The sequence below is a fragment of the Sparus aurata genome, chromosome 5 (assembly GCF_900880675.1).
Source record: "Sparus aurata chromosome 5, fSpaAur1.1, whole genome shotgun sequence".
Classification (NCBI taxonomy): domain Eukaryota; kingdom Metazoa; phylum Chordata; class Actinopteri; order Spariformes; family Sparidae; genus Sparus; species Sparus aurata.
Window position 1 is genome coordinate 13,978,839 of NC_044191.1, and position 27,797 is coordinate 14,006,635.

Below are 27,797 nucleotides of genomic sequence, written 5' to 3' on the forward strand. Positions count from 1 at the left end.
TCTCTTTTTTACAAGGGAAACCTGGCCAATAGTGGCAGAAACAAAGTCGCAACTGCATATTACAGGGAATCACAGTAAGACAATCAGGCTGGACTCGAGGGATTTCACCATAGCCTGTTTAGTGGTACAGTATTCTGAAGTTTAAGTTCAGTCTGCGGATTGTTTCATGCAGTGGAAAGAGGAAGATGGTTGTGATTTTTCACATTTTAAGTTTAACAGAGAAGATAAGTGGGCCTCAATAGGAAGTTTGCCAGGCTTTGTACATAAAAAACATACCAGTGACTGAGCGTGCACATATGCAGAACAATTACTGGGCTATAAAAGTTCTGCATGCAGTCATGCATGATCTGAAGTTGTTGGGGGAAAAAGTGTGGAACACCACTCCGTCCGCACAGCAGTGACTCAGTCAAAACAACAGGCCTTTTGCCAGATGTTGTTTCCCCACTTTGCAGGAGCCCATAGTCCCACATGATGGGGCGATGGGAATTAAGGGAAGGTTGCAAATGAAGGAGACGCGCTAAGCGTGAGTGCTGCCAGGTGGAGGCGATGTCGCTCCTCCTCTCCTCTCCTCTGCTCTCCTCTCTCCTCTGCTCTGCTCTGCTCGGCCAGAGCTTTCAGTCTGCTGGGTGAGATCATTACCAGACACCAGGCTCCGGGACCTGACATTCGCCGATCGGAAAAGCAGAGAGAGAGACAGAGAGAGAGAGCGAGAAAACCCTGATCCGATGCAACCGGCGAGGGGAAAGCGACCCAAACCACCGTCCCCTGCCTCGGCTCCCTCAGTCTCCTGTACTGACGGCCCACAGCGCGGTCTTGTCGCGGACATTTTCCCGCTGGATTTAGGCTCGTAGTCGGATGCGGGCTTGTTTTGACTGCAGTAATAGTCCTGCTCCCCCCCCTCCCTCCTCCTCCTCCCCGACAGACCGAGTAGCGGATTTGCGAGGGATCTGAGCGCCGTGCAGCTCCCCGAGTGACCAGCGATCCTGCAAGGCATCGGAGGCGCACTCTGCACCGCCGCGGCTCCACACCACACGGGTCAATCCGCAAGAGTCTCTAAAGATCTCATTTCTGCGAGGAACCGGACAGAAGCGCCAAGTTTCCGATTGGATTTTTTTTTTCCCTGTGCGGCTACCTGCCTCTGTCATCAGCTCGGCTGCAAATCCTCTTTTCGCGTTTTTTTTTCTCTCTTTCCAAAGCACCATTGACGCCATTTTCCTCGGGGTTTTCTGTCAAAAAAAATATCCACATATATCCTGGCACCGTTTGACAGCTCCCCGGGAGGCTGTCATCCCATCCGTCGCTTGTGTAAAATGTGTCTAAATGGATTGTAAATGATCTTGATAAAATATTTACACGTTAGAGCCGAGTGTGTGACAACATTAGACATGGGTAAGTAGTCCCGGTTGACTGGCCACATTCCACACCTGAGTACACCTATGCTGTAAATGTGTTAATATTTCCATAATGTAATACTAGCTGCTGTGTTTGTCTGCCTTACATGTTGGCTTGTTACATGCCGCCTTCATAGATGTGTGTTTTTTTTGTGTTTTTTTTTTAATATCATGCCTGTGCCATTTTTTATTCTTTAATTGACATTAATTGTGCGCTTGTAGTAACATTTCAACAAATAAGACCAAACACACGCACGCGTGCACATACTCGCACCACCATGCGCACATTGTCGCACGTACACTCAGACCACCCCAAACAATGCTGTACCACTCGGGCTCCATCCATCCTCGCTGTGTAATACCGTGGTAATTAGCTGGCAGTAAGATAAAAAGGCTAATTAGGTCAATGGGATGAAGTGTCCACTACAGGTTGGTCAAGGAGCAGCTCCACCAAGCTGTTTACGCTCCCAGTTGCAATATTTTTCCACTGAGGTGGACCTCCTGCATCTTCATTGACATTGATAGTCCATCACATAGCATCACAGACTGTGACAAGCAGCGGGCAGATGGTTTGTACTCCTCCAGCCTGTCATAAGTTATGTCACATTTGACTGTATGGAAGTGTTTTGGTCGAATGTGGTTTTTCTATTTGCTCTGGTCGAGTTACAGAGGCTGCAGAGGGACAAATGTCATGAAATGATGCCATGGAAGTTGTGTGTTGAGGCAGAGTCAGTATGCAGGGAGCGTGTTGCATTTCTCACTTTGCCTTCATTTTGGATGATTTTGTGTTTGTTGAGTCCTCACACATGCCGCCGTAGCATCAGTACAGAGACGCCAGCGTACATACACATGTGACTTCCACATTGCATGCAGTTGGCTACACGACCCTTTTTGCATCTATCAAGAGCTGACCAGTTTCACGTGGGTGTCAGAATCAGCGTGGCCAAAAGTGATGGCCATGTGTGGAGAAGGATGAGGGCTGGAAGTGAATGGAGGAAGGCGAGGGCTGGGAGTGAATGGCAGAATGCCACTGTTATCAGTCCCAAGCAGAGCACCAGAAGATAAATAGACTAGCCTGAATGAGTCGGGGAAGTGTAGAAAAATGGTCAGGTCTGGAAGATAAATGGGAATGAAGGTGTGGAAATGAGCACTGGATGAAAACGATGAACGAGGGCACGAGAAGAGAGGCAATTGTAAGAGAAGTGCGTGACTAGGTGGAAAGAAATGGGGTTGAGGGATGGATAATAGAGGTTATTCAGACTCGGATGGAACCATCGATCTTGTCTTGTTAACAGATTTGGGGGAGTTGAAGCTGGCAGGGATTTTGCGGTGCAAAAGTATGAAGCGGGCTATTAAAACCCCTATTAGGTAATGAGATGCCCATGCCACCTTTAAATTAAAGCATGAGAAATCGATTAGGTGTATCCCCTTCTGAGCTGGATACCACGGGTCGAAATAGGATCACAGAGAGGGGGAGGAGGGAATGTGAATGGGATCCAAGGACAAATCTAACTGTTGGCAGGCTCTCTTAACAGAATATCAGCACTGGAGCACCTTTTGGCAGAGCACACAGAAAGAGTGAGTGAGGAGGGGAGAGGTAGGAGGTTGAGGGTAAGGGAAAGAGGTAGCACAGAGAAGAGGGGAGAGAACAGAGGTTGGGGGGGGTGAGGTGAGGGGAAGGAGGAAGACAGTTGGGGAGAAGGGGAGGTGTTTTTGCTGACAGCCATTTTGTGGCTTCTGCTGCAGTTAAAATGGTTTTACATTCATCTGCTTCTGCGGGGTAGTTAGGTGAGGATGGTTTTAGTGCTACCTGGCATATGGCTCATCCAGAGGAGTGTGCGCGTGTGGAACTGCACAGAACGGCTGCAAGGCCATCATTTTCTATTATAGCTGTCCCACACATGGTGCTTTATGGCTGTCCTTCTAGCTGCCCTATAGCTGAACACATGCTTGTGCCGGAGAGAGAGAGAGGGTTTTATTCTGCATTTCATTTGCAAACAGAAGTTCATAATGTTCACTTAAAGAAACAGAATATGCTCTTCGATGTGGACAGGGGGAGAAGATGTCTTTTTTCACCTTGCGCTACTCTGAGGCCAACGATTAATACAATCCCAGTTTGAAAACACATGCTTGTGCCCACTAGATTTGGAAGTACTAGAGGGCTGGGGCCTTTCGATTTGTCTCTGACCAAAGATTGGATCATTCTAGAAACACTGGTTTACGTGATTGCCCCTTCACTAGGGGGCTGGAATGAAAGAGAAAAAGAGATAAATGAAAAACGAAAATGGCAGACAGACAATGTTCATCATCCCTGTGAGATACTCATCTACAGCCAGGGATGGCCGAGCCTCCACTACGCTCTCACATCAAAGAAGAGGAGAAAAAAAGACTCTTCACCTTGTGCAATCACACGGGCGTTTGGTGTGCTTGTGGATGTGTGAATGTGTGCGTGTGTGCGCATCTGTCTGCATGTGTGTATGAGCTATTTGTGAGTCCACCTCAGGCACTGAGCTGCTGGGTATGCAGCCTTAAAAGGTTGTGTTTCTGCTGCCATCCCTCTCTCCTGCTCCCTGTGTTTTCTTGCTCACATTCGGCCTCCTCTGTTTTGTCTGCGTGTCTGTATCATTCACCATCTCCGTCCTGTCTGTCTGTATTCCATTATCGATGCGTTATCATAATTGTTTTCAAAGGACAATGCGAAAAGGGTTGGAGGAGTGTCTCATTCATAGCCTTTCACATCCAGCGCAGGCGATGACCTTATGCTATTTGAGAGTGAAGCTGGTTAGCGCTGGTAGTTTTGAGAACATAATAAAGCTATTTATGCAGTGAGTCTGGCCTCTTACAATCACCCTGCTGTCTGAGGCTAGTCGAGGTGTGTATGTGTGTGTGTTTCAGTGTGTTTGTGTGTGTAAGAGAGCGAGAGAGGGAGAGAGAGACAGAGAGAGAGAGAGAGAGAGAGAGAGAGGAGACAGTGAGGCTCAGGCTAGGCGAGGGAGGCCCGAAGAGGGGTCACTCTTACATAAACTCTCTGCCTGTCTGCCAGTAACAGAGAACTAACACAGCTTAGGGCACCAAGCAGGGAGGGAGGAGGCATGGTCATGACCCAGCTAAGTAGTTTACACAGTAATGGCCCCGAATGAATATTGTACTAACGTACGATGCCATTTTGTTGTCATACTGGGTGATAGCTGTGAGGGGGCAGTGAATGAGTCTTAAGAGCGCCCCCTAAAGTGCCTTCTTTTTGATGTGTGTGAATGCGAGTGTGATGTTGTGGTTGGCAGCTGTCTCTTTTTCCTGTCATTGTCCTGACAGTCACATGACAGACAGGGTGGCTTTCACACATGCCATGAGGGCGAGTCACCAAGCTGACATTAGTGACCGGGAGGTTCCTGGAGCACCAAACATGGTCATGTGGGCACTGTACGATCAGGTCAGGACCGAGTCTGAACTGACTTTCTATCTCAAACTTTGAATACTTCAGAGTTGTTGAGGGACCACAGTGGCGGTTTTTGCACGTTTTAGCCCATTAAATCCAAATAACCTATACTGTGCATACCATACGTTTTTGGACAGATTTCCCCAACTTCCAGGCAGCCGGTGGTTTCCATTGATTTTAATGGGTTATGAAAACCCCATTCAGCTCCGTCTCTTGAGATAGATACTCTGTCAAACTCAACATGAAGCCCTATTTATTTATGATGTAACCCTGCTACCCAGCCTTGCTGTTGTGTGGTTATGCAGTGAGCAGAGTCTGTTCTGAAGATCTGTTTTCATGGTTTTTTCCCCGGAGATTTTACACTGCCAAAAAGCACGTCATTGAGTCAAACTAAGACAGATGATAAAAATGTATAGAGCAATGGATATTTGGTAATGTCTTGCCTGCTTGCTGTTGGGTAACCAGTCCCTCCTCCTAAATGTATTACCCTGTACAACTAATGTGACTTTGACATAAAACTGAAGCAGACCAAAGACTGCAGTTTTGTTTTCCCTTTTCATACTGCACTGAATGAATGAAAATCAGTGACCTCCAGGAATGTAGGAAATCAATCAGAAATCTTATTAGTGTGCCATGGAAAAATGGTTGGCAGAATGAAGTTGGCCGTATTGAGTATAAGCAATTTGGAGTTCATAAGCTGAAACATGCAAAACCACTGTTATGGTCCTTTAAGCCCTTTTCATACTTAACCACGATGGGGCTACCAGAACCTACATCAATAACCCTTATGAGTCAACTTCGAAAGACTGTGGTTTCAGATTGGCAAACTTTACAGCTAAAGAGAGGGTTCGTAGAAACAGACCTTTTCATTTGCATTTAATCTAGCAAATGCAGAAGAAGAATGTCTAACTATTGACTTAGACCTCAGGTTTGGACGCAGACTGTGTGCAGTCTTACACTGACGAGTTTGTTGAAATACCGCCGTGGATTATGATTATTCAATCACACTGTAAGCATGGGGCAGCACGGGTGGTGCAATGGTTGGCGCTGTCACCACACAGAGAAAAGGCTCCAACTTGCAAAGGGTTTTCTCCAGGTGCTCCAGATTCCTCCCTCAGTCCAGAGACATGCAGGTCTGGTTAATTGGCGGCTCTGAATTGCCTGTAGGTGCGGTTGTGGAATGGTTGTCTGTCTGTGTGTGTGTGTCAGCTTTGTGATTGACTGTCGACTTGTCGAGGAGCGAAGCCCCCCACGACCTAAAAGGATAAGCAGCTATAGCTCTAAGCATGTGCTGTGAGGCATTATAACGGGATCAGCTGTGAGTACAGTAGCGTGGGCTGGTACAGTAGTAAGCACAAAGAAAACACACACACACACACACACACACACACACACACACAGATAGTGTAAAATCCCTACAGTAACCATGTCAGAGTGTGTTGGCAGAGGGTAGGAAGTGGTAAAATGTTACACCCCTCAGGTTAGGTAATAATACTATATAATGGTTTATATGCTGTAAGCCTTTTGTGCTCTAAGGTTGTTGTAAGTCTCTAAGCTTTTACTTGAGTCATGTCCGCAGGTAGTGGAGTAGTCTGAGTTCACATCAGTCTAAACAGTGTCAGTCTAAGCTCAGTGTGTGAGACAGCATTCCCCACTTCCAGCTCAGTCATGCCTCATGTCATATTGACTGATGGGATTCCCTGGAGCTATAGTGAGAAGTGTAGTCCAGTGTTTGTTTTGGTTGCTTTCTGTTTATTCGCCTGCGTGTAAGCGAGCCAGTGTAAGTGCATATGTGAGTATGTGTATTGATGTAAGTATGTCATATATATCTGTGCCAGCGTGTGCAATGATCCAAAAAGGAAAACCTGAATCCTCTGACAAATGGCTACCACAGCCTTTTCTCCAGAGAGCAGGAATAGCAGCGGGGGTAAAGTAGTGGACTCCATGCAAAACTGTCATTCGTATGTGTATTTATGTGCATAAGTGTATGGAGTTTTTCATGCATGTGTGTATCAATGCCACTGCATGCGTGTGTAAAACAGTTCAGACGCTGGTTTTTCCAGACAAGCTCGTAAACCACATCTGGGGAAAGAATTTAGATTCCTTCCCTCCGTCTTTCTCTGCTGCCTTTCCTTTTCCCCATGTGTGATTCCCTCCCTCCTTCCCTGCTCTGGTGAAAAGAAAAAAAAAAAAACAGAAGTCAGCTTCTTTCATTTTTTCTGTCTTGTGTCCTCAGGCTAACTTCAGCCTGGTTTTAGAGCAGTTAAGAGGAGTGTCTTATTTTGCACTGATCACTCTTGTGTCTGCATGGCTCTGCTTCAGATCCATCATGGGGATAAAGGGAGAGGGAAAAAGATTAGCCAAGAGTGCCTGAAGAAGCGAGTATGGAGAGATAGAGAAGCAAGTGGTGGTGGGTGTCAAAATGAGTTTGTTTATGTGAGGTACAAAATGCAAATGAGAGCGTGGCAGCATGCCTCCACAGCACTGTGATGAGCCTGTGTTTTTGTCTTCGTACATTACAGGCAGTTAATGATGTTGATGACAGCAGACAAGCCTTTGCTGAGAGGTAGAACTGAAATTGAAGCTGGTTTGAGGACTGTTTTAGTCGCTCTTCTCTTCCTAATCTGTAATTCACCTGCTTTCTCCACAGACTGTCCCTGGCTTCGCTGTGTTCCTGTTGGACAACCAACCCAACCCCAGTAGCTGATTGACAACAACCAACCAGCCCGACAGACTACTGTTCTCTATCTTCCTATTGGCTGGCTGCCACAGCTTCCCCCATCCTGACTGGCTCTGGCGGGAGCGTGGATGGAGCCAAGGGATCTGGTTGGCTCGGCCCGACCCAAAGAGGCGGAGTTACAGGGAGGCAGGGTGGGGCCAAATGAGGAGGACCAGAAAGGAGCAGGGGGCATCGGTTTGGCGCGCAGTGATGATGTGATTAACGGTGCCATCAGCGAAGGGGAGGGGTTAGAGGAGCAGGGGGAGGGGCTTCTGGAGGAACAGGAGTTCTCCATCAAGGAAGCGAGTTTTCAGGAAGGAAGTCTAAAGCTGAAGATCCAGACTACCAAGCGCACCAAGAAGCCCCCCAAGAACCTTGAGAACTACATTTGCCCACCGGAGATCAAGATGACCATCAGACCTCCGGTTGGAGAGGGCAAAGGGGGGCGGCAGGGAAGAGCAGGAGGCGGGGCAGGAGCAGGGCGGGGCCAGAAAGACGACGAAAGAGGACCCCCCAGAAAAAGGGTAAGGCACTGTCCCTGAAAATGCTGCCGTTTACGGGCACTTTTAGTGGTCATGGAGTGTGTCATGTGCAGTCGTGTTTTTTTCACTGAGAACTCTCCCGTGGCTTCATCTGTCTCAGCATCTATGAGCTGACTGCTCCATCTCTCACACACTCACACACCTCTTTCTGTACCTCTCTTTCTCTCAGTAGCTTGTTTCCCTGCTTGGTTACACAGGGTCAGAGTTTGCTGTGTAATTGAAACCAGTCATGGCTAGCTGAGATGGCACAGTGACACGCACACACAAAAACACACAGAAGCACACACACCCACATAGGAGCTGAGAATAGGGCTGACATAAGCAAGTGACAGCTGGTGTCTGCTCTCTCCATTTGTGGTCATTTACACAGAGACCTTTCCTCTCTCCTCTCCTCTCCTCTCCTCTCCTCTCCTCTCCTTAATGAAATCCGCACTTGTGGGTCACGCCCCTTCAAACCCCCCCCCACCCATCACACCCTTTACACACTACACTGGTGTTTGGGGTGTGTGACACTGTGTATGTACAGGTCCTTTGGGGAATCACGTGTTTGCAGTGTGTGTTGACCTACACAGTGGTGTGTGTGTCCCAACCTGACAGCCATCTCCATGTCATGGAGCTCGACAAGCCCAGCAGGAGCGGAGGCGTCATGTTGTCAACATGATGCTGGGCAATGTCTTGTTCTGTTGTGCTTCAGTCTTGCAGTTTAACTCAAATACAACGGGCTCATGAGGTAATAGAGCCGCATGTTTTTTTATTCTTAGTCTTGCATGCTCAGATATATCTCTGCTCAGTGTCTGCGTTTGGTTGGTTTCTGATGCAAAAATAAAACGTGTGTTTTCAAATTTAAGAAACCAATCAGCATCATCAAGAATCGGTTTGGAAAGACCAGATTTGGAAATCGCGCATGGCTAACCAGTTGTATAATGTCACCCCTTTTCTCATTTCCTTAAAGAGATGAGTTCTCTAAAGTCAGGTAATGAATGGAAATTCAGGAGGCAGCCAATTAGAGGCTGCATGCAGCTCATCCTGTCAGCTCAGCTGCCTGTAGCCTCATGAAGCTGCATCTTGGACACACTTTACATCCAAAAATGGGGTTGAATGATAAATCTTAAGGGGTCAAAGGTCAAATATTTTCAGACCTGCCTCTAATCTAAACTAGTGAATTAGTGAATAACTATATTTATCCAGGAGACTCAAATGTGCAACAAGGAGACATTTGTAGTTGCTGATAGGGGACTTAAGTAGACAGTGCTTCATAGCCCAAAAAGAGCAGGAACCATAGCACTACATGTGTGCATGTTTTTTTTGTTTTTTTTAAATTGTATCATTGGTTGAAATTACCAACAGCTTGTGCTCAAAGTCTAAGTAGTGATTCAAATAGGAAATTGTAACCAAACAGGGAAGAAACCTTGTGGGCGTTGCTTTGTCATTTGGCAGATTTAGACGTCATCCACAACCACAATTTCAGCTGCAGGATGTGTATTCTCATCACAAAGTTGACTATATGAGTGGGTCAATGTCGGCCCTGCTGTCACCTTCCTGTAAGTAAATGTTTGCCACTCGTCGGTTTTTAGAGTATATCCGTGTGTAAGCTGAGTGAGTTGAACCCTGCACTCTGATGTTTGAGCAGCCATTTCTAATCCAGCGCCATCGGTCCCCATTTGGAAGCCCGCTGCTACAGTATGATTGACAGGGGTTGTCATAGTGACAGGGGTAGCAAGCTGCTCTCTATTGAGATTTGAGGTTTGGTGAGGGAGGAGGGAGAGGAGAGGAGAGGAGAGTGGAGGATGTGTTGGTGTTGATTCAGATCAGTTTCAACCCTTCATCCCCTGCACTCTGTCCCTCAATCACACCCCCTCCATCCCCCTTCCCTCCCCCACCACATCCTTTTCCCTCCATCCACCCATCACCTGCCACCCCAAGGGTGTATTACAGGCAAGCTCACTGGAGAAGAACGGGTTAAAGAGAGAGGCTGGGCTGCTCTCTGTCCCTCTCTCTCTTGTGCATGTGTGTGTGTGTGTGTGTTGGGGTTAAATACTCTCTTTGTGGTGTGGTGTGTGTGAGGCTGTGTGTCAGGAGGGGAGGGGAGGCGAGAGGGGGAGCAGATGGACAGCCTCTCTGCTCTCTGCTGTATTGTGTCCACATCTACTCTCTCCCTCTTTCTCTTTTTATCTTTTATCTGTCCCCCTTTTCTCCGCTCTTCCCCTCAGTCTTTTCTTACATCATGTCTTCTTTTCACTCTTTTTTCACCACTCTTTTTTTTCCCTCTTCCTTCTTCTTTCACCCGCTGTTGTCTTGTAGCAGATGGCAGCGTGGGGCAGCAGCAGCAGCAGCAGCAACAGAGCAGAAGCCAGAGTGTGAGCAGGAGATGGGGAGAGGAGAAGGGGGTTGTGGAAAGCAAAGGAGGAGAAAGGAGGTGGGGGTCAGGCATATGGAGAGCCTGGTTAAGGGGCCCCCTCAGAGGGAGTGTGTATGTGCGTGTGGTAGTGTGATGAATGGAGGAGGGGGGGGGCAGGCAGGATACAATAGATGCCCATTAAGACAGAGATTTGACTCTAATAGACAGCGAAGGGGAGAGACAGCCTGACAGATAAGTAGGCAAACATGTAAAATGATGCAAAGAAAGACATGGAAATGGCGTTTTTTAGCCATTCTTTCTCTTGTAGCAGCATAAGAATCTGCCATCAGTGCGGTTTCTCCCACGTATTATAAGATTTAACTTTAGGTTACTGATATTGGGAAACTGGCATGTTCCATCATCAAATATTTACAGGAGACAGCAAGCAAGAACTGGAAGAAAAGCTAAAAACATGCAAATAGGGGTTATGTAAATGTTCCCAACTGACTAATTCAGCTGCAGGAGCATGGCAAAATGAGAGCCTGCACAGTGTAGGAAAAGTATGGACGCAAACATCATATTTGCCCTAGGCCATATTATCTGAGTGTAAAATTTATGGAGCGTAAAGTGCCCTTAAAAAAATCCCACAATGGAAAGAAAACAATAGTGTCAATGGCAATGTCTCATTTTATAGCCGCAAAAACATCGACAACAGTCGTGACTCCACAGCTGTCAGCGATGACAAAAAATCACAGTGATTCATAAGTGTCCGAAATCTCAATATACTGCCGACTATAGGGTAAAATATAGTGTCTATTATCTTGGGAGTAGTGAATGAGAGCTTGATTTTGGACACAGCGACAATGGAGAGAAGGAAAAAAAAATGTAATTTCCCGGGTCTTAAAAGGAATCTCACCCTCCTATCACCTTCATAGCAGGCATCTATAACCAGCGGGGTCAATGAGCAGGCGCCTTGTGTCAGGGGACAGACCCACACACACACATAAACGGGATATGATGGGCTCCACTTCTCTGTCTCCAGCTGACATCACACACATGCTGAACGTCCCCTCACACACAGCTCTTTGTCTGGGCACGCTGTGTGTGTTTGGAAGATGAATGTGTGTGTTCTAACGGATCGGGTCCTGGGTCAACCACTGCATCACTCCTCCAGACACACATGCCCACGCACGCACACACACCTAGACAGTTATCGGTCCAATGCCTGCACATGGGGGGGCACACGCAAACTAAAATGCATCCTCTCTCTTCTCTCTCTCTCTCTCTCTCACACGCACACACAAGAAAAAAAACCACACACTCACAAATCATGTTGAGCAGTGATTGCAGTTAGAGAGAGTGTTTTCCTGGTTATCTGTCCAGTTCTCTGGACGTGCCAAATGTGGCTCTTAATCCATTTCACTATCTGTGGGGAGAGATAAGCCAGAGCTTTTCCAGGAGTCCAGGCCAGGCTGTGTGTGTGTGTTGTTGTTGTTGTTGTGTGTGTGCATGCGGGTTTGTGTGTGCGTGTGTGTGTGTGTACGTGTGTGTATTCGTGTGTGTATGCGAGACCCTGATGCTAGACACACACTTATCTTGTCTTGACAGCCCCTCTGCTTGGTGGTCCCCCTGGCTGTGTGTGTGTGTGTGTGTGTGTGTGTGTGTGTATTGCTGATTGGTGGTCTCCCAGTAGTGTTTGGGATTATTATGTGTTAGTCAAGTGCATTCATAAGGAAATTAATGCTGCCACAGTTGCCACGCCAAGTGAGTGCGCATGCTACGCGTGCACATGTGTGTGAGTGAAATGGTTAGCCTTTTGATGTGAGTTTTTTTTTTTTTTTTTATCCCTGGCTGAGATGGCGGTTGGTGACCTGAGGGACTTGATGAGCTCATAAAATAGGAGCGTGCATGTGTGTGTTTGTGTGTGTCAGCTTGTGTGTCTGTGTGTGAAGCGTTGCCCACTGAGAGCAATCCTTGACTGATTTATGAATGTGTATGAACATGAAATGATTACCTCTAATATGGCCTGACCAAACTGTCATATTGGGCTTTTTCGGTGTCTGTCATTGTGACGAAAATAACCATGCTCTTATTTTGGTGTGTCCTCAGTGTGCAGTCTCTGAGAGTAAGAGCTGGGAATGCTTTAAGGGGCGTTTCCCTGTGGTCGATGGGGGATGGGACATGTGTATGTGTGATTTTGTACGTGTGTGTGTGTGTGTGTGTATGTGTGTGTGTGTGTGTGTGTGCTTGTGTGTGTGTGTGGTTGCATGCTGGGGAGGGGTGAATGATTTAGCACCACTGAAACACCAGCTGTCCATCTGTGTCTGACCCCCATACACACCCTGTACACACTTGAAACACACACCGACACCCACATTAACACACACACACACACACACACACACACACACACACACGCCTGCACACACAAACAGGTCCTCGCATCCAACCTCCGATCTACTCTTGAGGGTCTCTCAAACCTGAAGACAGTCCAGACACAACACAATCTGTTCATGTCTCTTCCAGAGAACACACTCACACCCAAAAACATAGACACTCTTTACATTACACTAAGCAAGACTGCTCCCTAATCGGCTCTGCAGTGGTGGTGCTGCTGCTGCAGTGTATCCACAATGAATGACTATGCAAGGTCACTCCTAGTGAGCATGTGTACACGCACACACAAACACACACACACACACACACACACACACACACACAAACAGACACACACACAGATACACACTCAGCCACACAAAGGAACACTGGAGGCTGGCAGAAGAAGAGATGAACTTTGACCCCGCCGGACATTCAAAAGTCGAGGTGATAGCTGGACTCCACAGTTGTAAGGGCCTCCATGTCTGTGTGTGTGTGTGTGTGTGTGTGTGTGCTGAATTGTTTGTTTGTGCGAGTGGGTCAGGGTTGAGACAACTGGAGTCTGGCCTTTGCTTTCTTACCCTCAGGGCTGGATTTGGTGTCTCTGTGTGTGTGTTTGTGCTGACCATTTGGTCGGAACTGTAGCTAATTTCTCAATCAGACACACACATACCATCTTCTCAATCTGTCCCAAAGGTCAAGCCCTATTCATTCACTATTGTGTCCAGTCCCAGTGGGTTGCTGTTCCTCTTCAGGCAGATGCAGGCAGACTATAATAGCTGGTCTGGCTCAAGTTACATTTTAATGAAGACCTGAGGCAGCTACTTGCACTTAAAGAAATGCCAGTGGCTCAGTCAGGGTGCAGCTACCAATGAACATGAAGGCATTACACATTGGCAATGAATATTTTACCCCAAAATGATACAAAACAGTAGTAAACACATCAGCAAGTCACCATTCATCTAAAGAAAAAGACAAAAGGGAAAGCGTAGATCACAGTGGTCATGGTTTTGATAGGGCAACATCGATATAAGTGTAGACTATAAAAAAACATGTACAAGCCTGTTTTTTTGGACAGCAGTGACTTTGACTCATAACTGTGGGATTATCTGGAGGGCGGCCATGTTTGATGTCCTCTGCGGTCACGGATGATGTTGAGTCACAGCATCATGTGTTCCTGGTGGCCGCTTTGTTAGTGTGGCTCCATCATGCCTCTGCCTCTGTGGTTAGACAGTGTGTATGTGGTGTATGTGTGTGTATGTGTGTGTGTGCGCGCGTGTGTGTATGGGTGTGTGTGTGCGAGGAGGAGCACATTCTGTGGTTTTGAGAGGAGGTCCATCAGGGATAGCGGATGATGTTCGGTGCAAGGGAGGGGAGCAAAGGGGACGATGGCAGTCAAAGGAAAGGAGAAGCAGGGGCAGAGTATTGACTTTCACTGTGTCTCACTTGAAGCGTAAGTGTGTTTGTCAGTGAAATCTGATGGCCCCATCAGCTGTCTGGGACACGCCTGTCAGAGGGTGTGTGTATGTGTGTGTGTGTGTGTGTGTGTGTGTGTGCATGTGTCTGAAAACCAAGAGCGATGACAGAGGAGAGATGGTGTCCAAAACCCTTTTGACACTGTCATTTTACTGGCACGACTGATGTTTTTAACCGATATTTTTAAACCATGTTAACATTATTATTCGGTTAGCCTGAAAACAAATTTTACACAGAAACAATCACTAGTATGTGGTATAAAACGTCATGCGAATCATTAAAAAGCCTCTAAGCCAGGGCTTTTCAGACATTGTGTGATTGTGTGTGTCTTTCTGCCCAGTTCTCTGCTGCTTTTCATGTCTTTGTACCAGGCTTTGTAAAATAATCCGTCTGTAGTTCTGCTGTTTATTTTGCTCGTTGTCTCTTAAGTATGGATGCGGTGGACATGAATAAATGATATAAATGTGTCTGTCTGTCCTTCTGTCTGTGTGTCTGTCCCTTGGGGCGGCTTAGACTAAACAAACAGCTGTGTTTATGAAGCAGGGAAGAGCCACAAGGGTCTTCTGTTTAGTGGTCCATTTCAGCTCACACACACACACACACACACACACACACACACACACACACACACACACACACATGCTCACATGCACACTCATACACACACTCCCGAATGCCCAGCGCTCCTCATCTTTTACCTGCCCTGCTCTGTTGCATTTTTGCCCCTGTGTGTTTTCTCTCACTCTCTCTCTCTCACTCTCTCTCTCTCTCGCTCTGCCCCCTCTGCTCAGTGCAGTGCTCGCTCGCTCGCTCGCTCTCAGACCGAGAGGAATGCCACTCCGTGTGACCTCTCACCTACAACAAGGAGGGGTGCCGGTTTAGACAAGGGAGCGAGGGGGCAGCTGCAGTCATGTGCCCGGGCCTGGAAGAAAACACACACAGACACGTACACACAGAGCCAGGTTGTTAGCTACAACACACACTCTCTAATTCTAGCATAGTTTAGTATGCACTGATGCAGTTGTAGATGTGGTGCACTGCTTCTCCCGTCTTCTCTCTTTGTGACTGTTTGAGAAAGTGTAGGATGCTATGCTTTGGTCTATGTGTGTGTGTGTGTGCAAACGCGCGAGTGGAGTGCAGCCTCATACAAAGGCGTTATTGTTGGTGCGAGGGGGCCTGAGGGGAGGCGGCAGTCTGATTGGTTAAGACTATTGTGTCTCACTTTGCCCATTCTCTCTGTCACTGTGGATGTCATTACAGTGGCTCTCCTACTCTCTCTTGCAAGCTTGGGATCATCTGAGGACTTGAGACAATCACAGAAATATGTAGACAAAGCAATGGAAGTGCTGCTTTACATGTTTTAAACTTGAAGTGTTGGCTAGAGTCATTCCTCACAACATAGTAATTTGTCTGTCAGTGTTTGTTCGTTAGTATCACTTACTGAAAAATAATTTCCCCTACAGTAGTACTGCAAATGATGGTAATTTTCATTACTTTTGATAGATATGTTGATCAATATTATGATCATATAATTTGTTGTTAAAGTGTGTATAATGTTATACAATCTAAATATCCTAAAGCCCAAGGTTACATCTTAAAATTGTTTTATTTGTCCAACCAACAGTTGAAATGTATTCAAGTTTGATTGGCAAAAGCATAAATCCTCAAGTTACAACATCCACATCCACAGATCCAGATTCACCGTCTCATAGCAAAGAAACTATATTGAAATAAAGTTAATTCAGTTTGATTAATATCAGCAGCAGAATCAAGTGTGACTAATTTCATCCAAAAATGTTGTTACCCACCCACCACAATGTCCATGGAAAGTCAAGGTGAAGTAGCTAAACTTTCACCTTTTTAGTTCCAACTAAAGTATGGGAACTATAAAACAACATTGCATTTACAAGTCCCCATTTACTTCTACATGCTGCAGCGCTGTTTTGTGGTGAAACTGCAAATACTGAAACTCGGAAAAATGTTGATGGCTACGAAACTTCGCCTGACTTTCCATCGACATGGGCGTGAGTAGATAAGTCTAAATTAGCATTTCTCTTATACTTTAAATTGCACGTGACAGAACATTGACATTTCATACGATTCGTGTAGTAGAGCATCATATGTCAAGCCTGCCTTAAAGGGCTGTGCATGTAACAAAAACAACAAATAAGCATACATTTAGCACACAGATTTATAAAAAAGCATGAAAAAGAGCATATTTGTTACCTATCTTATTTACAATAAAACAAACATGAGAAAAATAAGGTAAATATGGTAATGGACAAACCATTACTTACTTACATACTCTGTAATTAGACAACAATGCATTAAAGGGGATTATTTTTGAATAACTAATCAGTGAGTGAGGCTCCACTGTTGCACACCACTGTTTTCTAAGAGAGGAAGTGTTTAATCTCGGCACAGCTTCTGTCTTGAATTACCCATCATTCCACACAGGAAGTCATCCCTTAGGATTTAGAGCAGCTCATTGGCTGTTAATTGTTTCCTGTTGTACAGAAGTGGTACGATCGGGTCATATGGAGCACAGAGTACGGTTAACACCATGCTCCTTTGGTTTTGCACTGCGTGTTGTGCACGTGTATGTATGGATGTGTAACTTAGTGCCCCCATTAAATGCATTGATTAAAAAGCATTCTGCCTGTTCATGTAGCATTCCAACTTGTAGTGGACTTGTTTTTATGCTTTCACATATAGATATTGAGTGTGTGTGTGTGTGTGTGTGTGTGTGAGGCCAGTCTTCATGTTTGTGTACATTTTCTTTGTGCTAGGCATGTGCGCTGCCTGAACTGCATAATGCTTTCACTAGAGGTTTGTCCACGTCCATGAAAGGAACAATTGGTACATAATCACTGTAATAATCACTATGACAAAACTCCTCTAATGTGGTTCTTAGCGCTATTCACAAGGAGGACACACATATGCCTGCACACACACCATTAATGCTAATAGCAAGGATTAGATGTATACTTTGTGTAGCATGTAAATGTGTCAGCCATTACTGAGGGTCTGAAAACCTTCAATTGCACCGTAATAACATGCTTCGATTCAGCCAATCACAGGCTTTTGTTCAGATTGAGTCATCTACGTCTGAGCGTGTCTGAAGCGAGTGTGACAAGGAGACTCTTGGGTGTTTCACTGCTATCTTTAGGAGCACTCCAATCTGAAGGATTACCGCTGTGGACGTAGGAGGGGACATTTTACTCAAGACCTACTGCTGTGCATTAAATCTGGCTTCTGCTTTACAGTGTGCTAAAGGACAAATGTACTGTAGATTGAAAGCTTGATCATGCCCAGCAGGGATGGTACAGAACAGCATGTTGAAAAGAGTATTTGGCCCAACTAGCCAGTCCCCGGTTTTGCTAAACTGCGGCTGTCGGCTGAACACACAGTTTTGGAGAGTGAAAGTTTTGAATGAGGCCCAATACACAAACTTTCCCACCCGGCTTTCCCAAAAGATGCATTGGCTGGCACAGATGCCACCAGATCGGAGATAGTAGAGCGGGAGCTCAGACAGCACACGCTGAGGGAAAAAAAAAAAAAAACACACACACACACACACACACACACACACACACACACACACACACAATTTTAGTCAGTAGGCTTGATCCCAGTGCTGTCCCACCTTGACACCCCCTCCTCTTTCCTCCCCCTTCTCTTCCCTCTTTTCTCTCCCCTGCTGTGGGTCTCCTCAGGCGCATGAATGGAAGTCTTTATTCCCGGGAGAACTGGTGGGAAGAACGAGAGAACGAGAAGCAGGGATGAGGGGGGTGGCAGGGGAGGGAGGAGGGAGGTCTGTGAGAGTGGCCGCAAGATCAACACAGTGCCTCTTTTCTCCTCCATCGCTTTTCCCTCCTTTTCTCTGCACCCCTCCTCCCCCTCCCTCCTTCCCTCCCTCTCCTTCAACCCGGTTTTAAGTGCTATGGACACAAAGCCGTGTTAGTATTCATGGTGTTTGTTTGCAGAGGAGCTATGTGTGTGTGTGTGTGTGTGTGTGTGTGTGTGTGTGTGTGTGTGTGTGTGTGTGTGTGTGTGTAGAGCTGTCAGAAACACAGATCACAGCGAAGCAGCACTCTGAATGGAGCTGGAGAGAAGGGGAAGGGAGGGGGTAGTTCCCACAGGGGGAGAATGGTCAGCTCCAAAAAAGAGAAAAGAAGAAGAAAAGGAGGGATGAGATGAGGTGGGGAGGGGGGGGGGCACAAGGCCACAGGGGCAGAGGGAGACAGCATGGTGTCAAAGCCAAGGAGAGTGTGTGTGACGAGAAGAGAGAGAGGGAAAAAAGAGAGGATCATATCAATCGTAAGGTTTTTGCAGGGAACTAGTTGTTAACGGGTCTAGGCACCTCGCTTCTTGTTTTTTCTGCTGGTCCTCTTCTTCCCTCCGTCTCTCTGCCGCTCTCATTCTTTCAGTAACCCCCTCTCTCCCTCCCTCCCCATTTCTCTCTCTCTCTCTCTCTCTCTCTCTCTCTCCCTCTCTCTCTCTCCCTCTGTCTCTCGGTGCCTCTCTCTCTCTCTTTCTCTTTGTGTGTCTGCCTGGACAGCTGCCCAGTTCCATACACAGGGAAAAATGAAACACTCTAACCACCGGGCGTGCAGCCAAATAAAAGGCTGCGAAAAACTATTTGAAGGGCAGCGTGTTTGTGTGTGTGTCTGTGTTTGCGTGCATGGAGTTTGTGTATATGTTTGCTGGTGTATATGTGGGTATATGTGTGCTGCTGGCTTGTGAGATTTGGGTGTGCCTGTTTAGGGTGTTCTTTCCCAGTATAATGGTGCAGCCAGGGTGCTCTGTGTGTGTGTGCGTGTGTGTGTGTGTGTGTGTGTGTGTGTGTGTGTGTGTGTGTGTGTGTGTGTGTGTGTGTGTGTGTGTGAGGGAGAAGTTCCACTTCGTTTATTCAACAGTGGAAAACGAGAGGCTGCAGGAGAGGAAAGGACAGGAGGGGCTGTCACATACCTCCCCTCATGTCAAACTTTTTTACATCCAGATCACCTTTTTAACGGCCTGCTGAGTGTGAATGTAACATTCAGACACACACGCACGTATTTGTCAGTAAATATACGCTGACTCATTTGCAAAGTGCCTTTCAGTTGGGTGATTGCAGCACTTAGTCACATATTATCCATGACCTCCTCCGCTGCACTGTGACCTTATCTAATGGTTACATCACCAGTGGAAAGGAATGTGCAATGCCATATCTGCCTGCATTCTGGTGTTGGAGAGTCTTTGTGAGACTGACTGAGACCAATCAGTGTTGTTGCAGTGTTAACTCGGAGGAAGACATCCTAGAAATGGTTATTGACCAAGCTGAGGAGGAAGACACTTCACCCCTCACACAGCCCCCAGCACCTCAAGAGCGGGAGGGTGCATCACGGGTTGAGGAGCAAACATGCACTGGGTCTGTTCTGTGTTAGCCTTTCTGCTTATCTAGATTTGATCGGAGGGGACTTTTAGAAGAAGGGCAGTGTGGAAAAGGTTGTAGCCTCCTTGCTCTTGTGCTTGTGGGTTGCTCCAGAGGGTCAGAGTCCATGTTAGTGCTGATTTCCTGCTCGCTGCCCCCTGCTGCAGGCCAGCAGTAGCACAGGGTGATGGCAGTCCCTATTCACACAGCACATGACAGGAGCAGGGCAGTCTATGTACAGCAGGGAAATATCTGAATCAATTTGTCTAGTGCAGCAATGTTTTTCTGTGGCCTTAGATCAGCCGTACAGAGACTAAGTGTATATATAGAGTTTTACAGTACATGAAGACAACAGGGCCTTCAGTACAGTAATAAAACAGCATTGCAAACCATGCAAAAGAGAGAAGTACACAGTACATATAAAGAATATCATATGAAAACCTGTCAGGTTACAGGAGTGATCGAGGTTGACCCTGTCTAGACAAGTTCAGGGGAATAAGGAGTTATTTTCACACCGTGTTGACTTCAACAACCATGGGAGTACTTCCATCTATTTATATTTGCTTGTGTGGATATCAGACAGTGGGTGTATTTTCCCTGGAAATGCTTCATGGATTGTGAGAGGCGTAGAGGAGGGGAGAGGGAAGAGAGGGTGGTAGAAGGGCGGAAACTAAGAACAAAAAGCTGAACTGGTGCCAATAACCCAACCACAACCAGAAGGGGGGGGGGGGGGGTAAGCTCCGTCTTTCAGTTTTTCTCTTTTTCTTGTCTTTTGCTTTTCTAGTTTTTCTAGTAGGAAATATGTTCATGATTCCTCACTTTTATCATCTCACTGTGGTTGCTTTGTGGCTAGTGGGGAGGATACATTATATACGTGTCTGTCTGTGCATGTGCACGCCTGTCTTTATCACTCTAACAGCCTCCCTCTCCATGTCTTTTTTTTCTGTGCCCTCCTTTAACCTGAATCAACAGGTATTCTAGGACAGGTTAAATGAGAACGCAGGTGTGTATCAGGTGTCTGTCATCTTATACCCCTGCGGACAGTGTCTCCTCTCCAGTGTCACCATGCGCACATGCGCATTCACACTTATATACACACATCTCAGAGCTGAAAGGATACCATGGCAGTGTGTTCATGAGATAAATGAGAGTTTGCATGTGCACATGCATTTTCTGGCATTGTTAATCATTCACTCTGCTAAGTGTTTGCCTGCGTGTGTGCAGTGTGTTTTCAGCCATGTGCTGAGTGTTGTGTTACTCAGCATTCACTTGTGAGTGTGTGCAGCCTGCATCTGACTGATAACCAGCTCCTGCAGCCAGTGTATAAGAACAAAATAAGTGCAAGTGTCTGACTGCTGAAGGTAAAGCAGACAGAGAAAGAGTAGGAAAAAGGTTGGATAGTGAAAGAGAAGGGACAGAGGAGATTGAAAGTGGCTTGATGTAATGAAGACAGAATGGGACAATGTGCCCTTTGATAAGGACTACAGTACGTACAATATATATACCTAATTTTTATGTGTAAGTGTGTGTATGTGTATCTGCAGAGTGTGAGAGAACATCATTGGGCAAGGTGACTCTGGTCATACATTTTGTGCTACTAGATTTGAGGCAGAAATTTGTAAAGCATTTGAAATATGTATATCTACTGTATTTAAGTGCGAGTGTGTGCGTGTGCACTTGCACGCTTGTGTGTATATGCTTAGAGGCAGGCCTGTGGTTAGGTTACATCTCCCTGCAGCGCAGCAGAACAGTGTCTTGTTGCGTCATACTGAGTCTGTTAATAACAGGCTAAACCACAAAGGCCATCCGCTGCTCTATTTCTCATCTTCCAGGAGTACACTGATTATGCAGCAGTGATACATACAGTCGGGTTATGTTGTGATACAGTATATAACGTTTTTGCATTTTAATTTTTACATGGAATGTTAACTGTCTTTACTTGTCATTGTGGAAAAAAAGGGGAAAATGATGCCGTGGTTTTGGACATATGTTGTATACACCGTTGACAGTATGACGGTGTAAGTTACTTTTTGAACAATTCAGGAGAGTTATAAATAAAATAAAGATAATGCTTAGTAAATAATTCTACTAGTCTAGGGCAGTCGGGGACATGACTTAGCTACTGTAGGCTACTATGTTTGTGTGCAGTCAGATACCCCCATCTCCACCCCTCCCCGCCCCCACCTCTCACAACATGCAACATCCTTGCCACAGGAATTTAATTGCTCTGTAAACAAGCCTTTTGTTTTGTAGCACACTGTTAGCTCATGCACACTAGATGTATTAAAAACCTCAGTCCTGCCGTGAAAAGACAAGAATGCCATATCAGAGAACAATAATCACTGATCTGATATCTGCAGACAGAAAAAGAAACTATTCAGAACTGGATGCTGTGCTACATGTGTGTGATCTCTGTGAAGACAGGAAACAGAGTCATCACAGTTTTCTGATCACATTATCATTATCATATCATTCGTCTGCCCCTGCAGCTATATAAAGCTGTCTTGTGATTGCAGTCTGTATATAGTAACCAGACTTTGTTTCTCTTTTCTGTCATCCGCAGACATACGAGCGCCAGTTCAGAATGCCTGAGCAGAGAGAGGGAGGCCTGCTGCAACTACTGGGAGATCACACTCCGCCCAAACACCAGCTTCGCAGCTCAGTCCTCCCCGCACATGCACCCTCACACACACAGCAAACACAGCACACTCTCACACAACAATTCCAACACACTCATGCACACCAACACCAAATCAATCCAGACTGGATCACGTCTTCAGCACCTTCTGCATCCCCAGCCAACCCAGCGGACTCTGAGCCAGCCAGAGAACTGGCAGGAGCCAGTAGGAGCTCTTTGCTCGATCCAACCCAACCCTTCTCACGAACAGCGGCACGAAGCCCCTCACCTCAGAGATCTCTGACTCCAGACCTGCAGTTGCCAGTAGTTACAGATGCCAGTATTCTCAACCTGACCTCTCTCAGCAGGTATGGTACATGTTCCTGTGTTGTGGATCTTATCATGAGCCAGACATGATCACTAGAACAAAAATACTGTATACTCATGCAGGATGGGAAAAACTTGATACAGTTTTGTATTTTGTGAAACAGTATTTTATATTTTTGAGTGTTTATGTGAAACCACAATCAAAAAAGAGTGATTAAATCATAGCTCAACTACTATAGTACCATGATATCACAAGAGTCATCTGGTGATACCCAACACTATGCATGGTGACACGTAAATAAGTAAATGTTCATACTAGTACCGTCTGTGTAGTATTGCTGAAATACAAAACATCCTTTCTCTCTCCATTCCACTTGCCATAATTTTTTCTCTGTATACATCTCTCCAGGGGGAGGGGTTTGCAAGAGGTCAGCGAACAGCTCTTTGGGAACATCAAGAGGAAATACGGCAGGAAGGACTCCCAGAGGATGCTCAGTAATCCCCAAAGTGCTGATACACCTTGGGGAAGACAGCCTGAGAAGGGATCTGAGAGCCCAACTAATTCAGAGGAGAGGCAGAAGTACAGGCAAGAGGAGACAGCTGAGCGATTCCATGAAGAAAGAGAGGAAAGGAGAAAAGAAGAAAGGGAGCGAGTGATTGCCGGGAGGAGAGGAGATGAAGAAGACAGAGCGATGCCCATGCTGACAGAGGAAGGAAAAGGAAGAAAGAGGCGGAGGAGGCCTTCTTTTGACGAGTCATTTTCTGTAGAAGAGCAATCACAACAACGGCCGGACACTGACACTACAGAGAAACACCAGCCTGGGCCCCCAGAACCCAAAGTAGCACATAAGATGGACACTCACAAAAATGATTCACGGCTTTCGAGCCAGGCTGACGTCAGTAGAGAGAGAACAGAAAAAGCAGAGAGAGCAGATAAAGGCGATAAAAGAGAAAAAGGAGAGAGGATAGACAGGGCAGACAGAGGTGAGACAGTCATAAGTGGGTCTGACCCAGAGTCAGCTTTGAATGCAAGCAGAATGAAAAAGAACCCTGTGGGTCGCCCTAGGATCAACACAGACGCCATTAAACATAGAGAGCTTCCTCACAATCACATCAACAAACCCAATCTTAACATGAACCCCAGACTTCTGAGCCCAAACCCAAGCCCCAACCCCAGGGGTAGCATCAGCCCTAGCCCGAGCCCTAAACCGAGGGCTAACATTAGCCCCATTCCAAGCCCTAGACCCAGTGCAGCCCTGAGTCTGAGCCCCAGCCACAGCACCAGCTCAACAGCCAGTTCCAGACCAACCAAGGCCAAGGACAGATGGTCCTACCTGAAAGCAAAAAGCCATGCCAGCCTCATGTCACCCCAGAGAGACAACCGTGGTAGCCCATCAACCTTGGCTGACCCACCCTCCGCCTTCCCCATCACCCCCGCTAGCCCCCTCTACACAAACACTGACAGCCTGACGGTCCACACACCCATTAAGAGGAAACGAGGACGCCCCAAGAAACAGCCACTCTTGACAGTTGAGACCATCCACGAGGGTACCTCCACCTCACCTCCAAGCCCGCTGGCACAGGAATCCTCTGCAGGGTTTCACCGTAGGAGGAAGACACACGCACTAAACACATTAGTGCAAATGGCCTCCACACCCACCAGCGCCAATTCTAACAATCTGAAACTAAAGCGTGGCAGGGGCTATCCCAGGCCACTGAACAAGATGAAGCTTTGCAAAATGCAGAGCATCCTGAATGAGATCCTCTCAGGTTCCAGTCAGAATGGCACTCTGGGTCTGAAGTCATCTTCTGCCCCTGTTACCTCAGCTATGACTGCCATGGCGTCCACCATCGAGGCCCGGCTGGGAAAACAGATAAATGTCAGCAAGAGAGGAACCATCTACATTGGTAAAAAGAGAGGGCGTAAACCCAGAGCAGAAACTCAAGGCTCCAACCCTCCCAAAGCCACTAGGGACAAGCCCCCACTGTCTGTCTCCGTATCCAGTCTGTATGAGAGCCCTGCAGTGCCTTCCACAACCTCGTCTCCCAGCTCCAGTGCTCCATCCATGAGAGCCGGCCACCCTGATGCCACTATGCCCAGTTTGCAGCCCATCTCAGCCCTGCCCTCCAAGCCACTAGGTAGGTCCTTTCTCTCTGGGGGATGGAAATTATCTCCGCCACGCCTTCTGGCTAATTCACCTTCCCACCTGTCAGAGGGGGCATCAGTGAAAGAGGTGACTCTGTCCCCCATCAGCGAGTCCCACAGTGAGGAGACTATTCCAAGTGACAGCGGGATTGGGACAGACAACAACAGCACCTCCGATCAAACTGAGAAGGGTCCCGCCTCTCGACGCAGGTGCAGTACACTGCTACTACACCTCTTTAATTTTCTTGAGTTATTGATTATTAAGCCTGTGTTTTTTCATATCACAAAATGTAATGAAGATAATGTTCAAATGTGATTGTATATTTTATGTTGTGTTCATACAGGTACTCATTTGATCTCTGCGGGTTTGAGACTGCAGAGGCAGCAGCCCTTGAAGCATCCAACAGGGGCAGCAGAGCACGCTGTGAACGGCAAGCAACTGCTGTTGACAACTTCCTGTCACAGCAGGAAAAGAAGCAAAAACATCATCGGCGGAAGAGGAAGTGCCTACAGAGCCGGGATCATCTCCACTTTCTCTCTGAACTGGAGGAGGTTAGAAACAATACAGTACATTCTGAGTGTTATCCTTGACCAAGCACTGTAATGTATAACAGTAAATGGTGTGTTTTCCTAAATATTTCCTCTTTTAAATCTTCCTGCAGGTTGTGTTAAAGCTCCAGCAGCTACGAGTGTCTCACAGACGATACACCTGCTACCCTCAGCACCCCTATCCTTCCATTTTCCGCCTCAACTTCCATCACTATTACCCTGTTACCTACGACTCCTACTCCTGTGACTCCAGTTCGTACCTGCGGAGGAGTGTTGATCTGAAGGCTAAGAGGAGACGCGGCCGTCCAGCCAAAGCCAGTGAGCCTATCACATCGAAGCTGCCTTTTGTCCAAGGATATGGTTATCCGCTGGCTGGGGGAAATTACTATGCAGCACCGTATGCGATGCCTTACGCACCTACTCTGAGTCTGGGCTATTTTCCCCCCGCTCCACCATTTTACCTGCCCCATCACTCACTAGGTCCTGCACCTCCATCTCCCTTCATGAGGCCAGCTGTCCCCCCTCCCAAAGCTTTCCACCCCAGTGGACACTCAAAGCTCCAGCCCGGGGCCAAGATTCGCAGTGCTAGTGGTCCACTCCAGGGGCCCTCTGTTAGAGGAGAGGGCCTTGGATCCCTGGGCAGTGGCAGTGCAGGTGGTCTTGCAGGGGTTCGTCTCCATAAGAGGAAGCACAAGCACAAACATAAGCACAAGGATGAGCCCCTCCTCTCACTGCGAGACCGGCAGGAGTTGGGTGGGCTCTTCAGTGGAGCCAAGACCAATGCACGTCTCAGCATGCTGAGTGACCGGAGGGACTTGGCCAGTCAGGGCTCTTCAAAGCATCTGGAGAAGCAGAGGGGCAGTGGTCGGGGCTCGAGCATGGGATCCAGCTTAGGGATGTTTGAGTCGGACCAGCTGTCCACACATTCTCTTGCTGACAGCCAGTTCCACTCCCGTCAGACTCGACAGCCAATAAACAGCTTCGTGAGCAGCTACAGTAGCCAATCACAGCGGACAGAGTCAGCGTCAGACCTCTTTTTGGGGTCACGGGAGGACGAGTGTGGTGGGAGGAGCAGGATGACGCGGCTCGCTGTGTTTGGAGATCAGGGCTTAATGTCATTCCAAACTGCCCGGCAGGAGCCAGGACAGGTGAACAAGTGCTCCAGTCCATCCCTCACTGGTAAGAACCACTTACATTAGGATTGCCTGTTCATTTTTAATCTACTAAACTGTGTTTTTACAAGAAAGTGCACTGCCCTTTCGCCATTCACAGGGACAGCATGGCAAGAGGCAATGCTTACTTTGATGATGTGTTTGAGGTTTGCGGTTAGCCCAAACTGCAGTAACTGCCTGTTGATTCACTTGTGGCTAGACTTTCTGTGGCTACTTCACAGTAAGAGCCATCCATGATTCACCTGTGAAAAGCTTCAGATATAAAGCATCAGCAGGAAGTGTTCCTCTGACATTAACAGCTTAACAGCAATGGACCTTATCACAGATCCGATTGCAAGGCAAAGGAGAGCAGATCATTAAACAGGCTGTGAGATTCCTATCTGTAGGAACAAGAAGGTATTAGTGGACCACAAGTCAAGTCTTTTAAGAATATGGCTTTTTTTTTTAGTCAGCTGCTTGACCACAGATTTAGCAAATGAGTTCACCAAAAATTTGACATAGCTTGGTTGCTGCCACGCTGGGTGTGGATGATGTTTAGTAAATGACAAGTTGTTACACTTCTGCTTTACAGTGTAGCATCTTGGTGTTGCAGGCCCGTTATATATAATCATAACATCCTAAGCCCAAGGTTGCAGAACTGTTAAAACTGCTAAATTGGGAGTATGTTTGCAAAAATAATTGGGGCCAAATATATTATTCTGTTCCCCAGTGATAACAGGCTTGTTATTAACTGGCGTAGAGACTTAATCATGTATTTAGTCAGAGTTAACAGGGTTTTTGCCATGTGAAATTTAGATGGCGACATTCTCGTCAAGGTGTTTCCTATTTATAAATATGCTATGTACAGCAATATCAGGACTTAAAGCAGACAAAGAGGCAGCATAGCCACAAATTCTCACCAGCAGACTAATGTGTATTTTGGTACATTTTGTTTTCTGCTGTCTTTGAGCACATCTGGCTGGGGATAGAGAGAACGTAATGCATGGATGGAGACGACTATAATTCACCAATCTCTCCTTCCTCCCCTCCCTTCCTCCTCTCCTGCCAATGCCTTTGCCAAAGATATATTATTCACACAGTGTGATTTATTTTCTACAGACACGCCGTAAAAGGCCCTTGCCTGTGTTAAAAGAGCTGGCTGGCAGCCAGGGGTTTAATGACTGGGGCCTAGTCCAGTGGCGGGGAGGAGAAGCCAGGGGCTCAGTTAGAATACACCCCCCACCCCAAGGGATCCAGGACGGATGACTCATATACACATTACCCCCCTCCACTCCCCACCCTCCACCTAACCT

The 27,797-nt window shown here is 46.9% G+C and overlaps 1 protein-coding gene across 2 annotated transcripts in view; it reads left to right on the top strand.

Annotated features, from left to right (window-relative positions):
• Positions 1 to 552: 552 nt before the first annotated feature.
• setbp1 (SET binding protein 1) overlaps positions 553 to 27,797 on the top strand; it is a 34,826-nt gene continuing 7,581 nt past the window's right edge. Inside the window, exons 1-6 of one of the 2 annotated variants that reach the window (XM_030416481.1) lie at positions 553 to 1,389; positions 7,478 to 8,070; positions 22,258 to 22,679; positions 23,048 to 24,994; positions 25,129 to 25,336; positions 25,447 to 26,512. In XM_030416481.1, coding sequence (XP_030272341.1) covers positions 7,636 to 8,070; positions 22,258 to 22,679; positions 23,048 to 24,994; positions 25,129 to 25,336; positions 25,447 to 26,512 — 4,078 coding nt within the window. In that variant the 5' untranslated portion in view covers positions 553 to 1,389; positions 7,478 to 7,635. The remainder of the gene's footprint in view (positions 1,390 to 7,477; positions 8,071 to 22,257; positions 22,680 to 23,047; positions 24,995 to 25,128; positions 25,337 to 25,446; positions 26,513 to 27,797) is intronic. The other variant, XM_030416480.1, reaches the window with a different exon arrangement.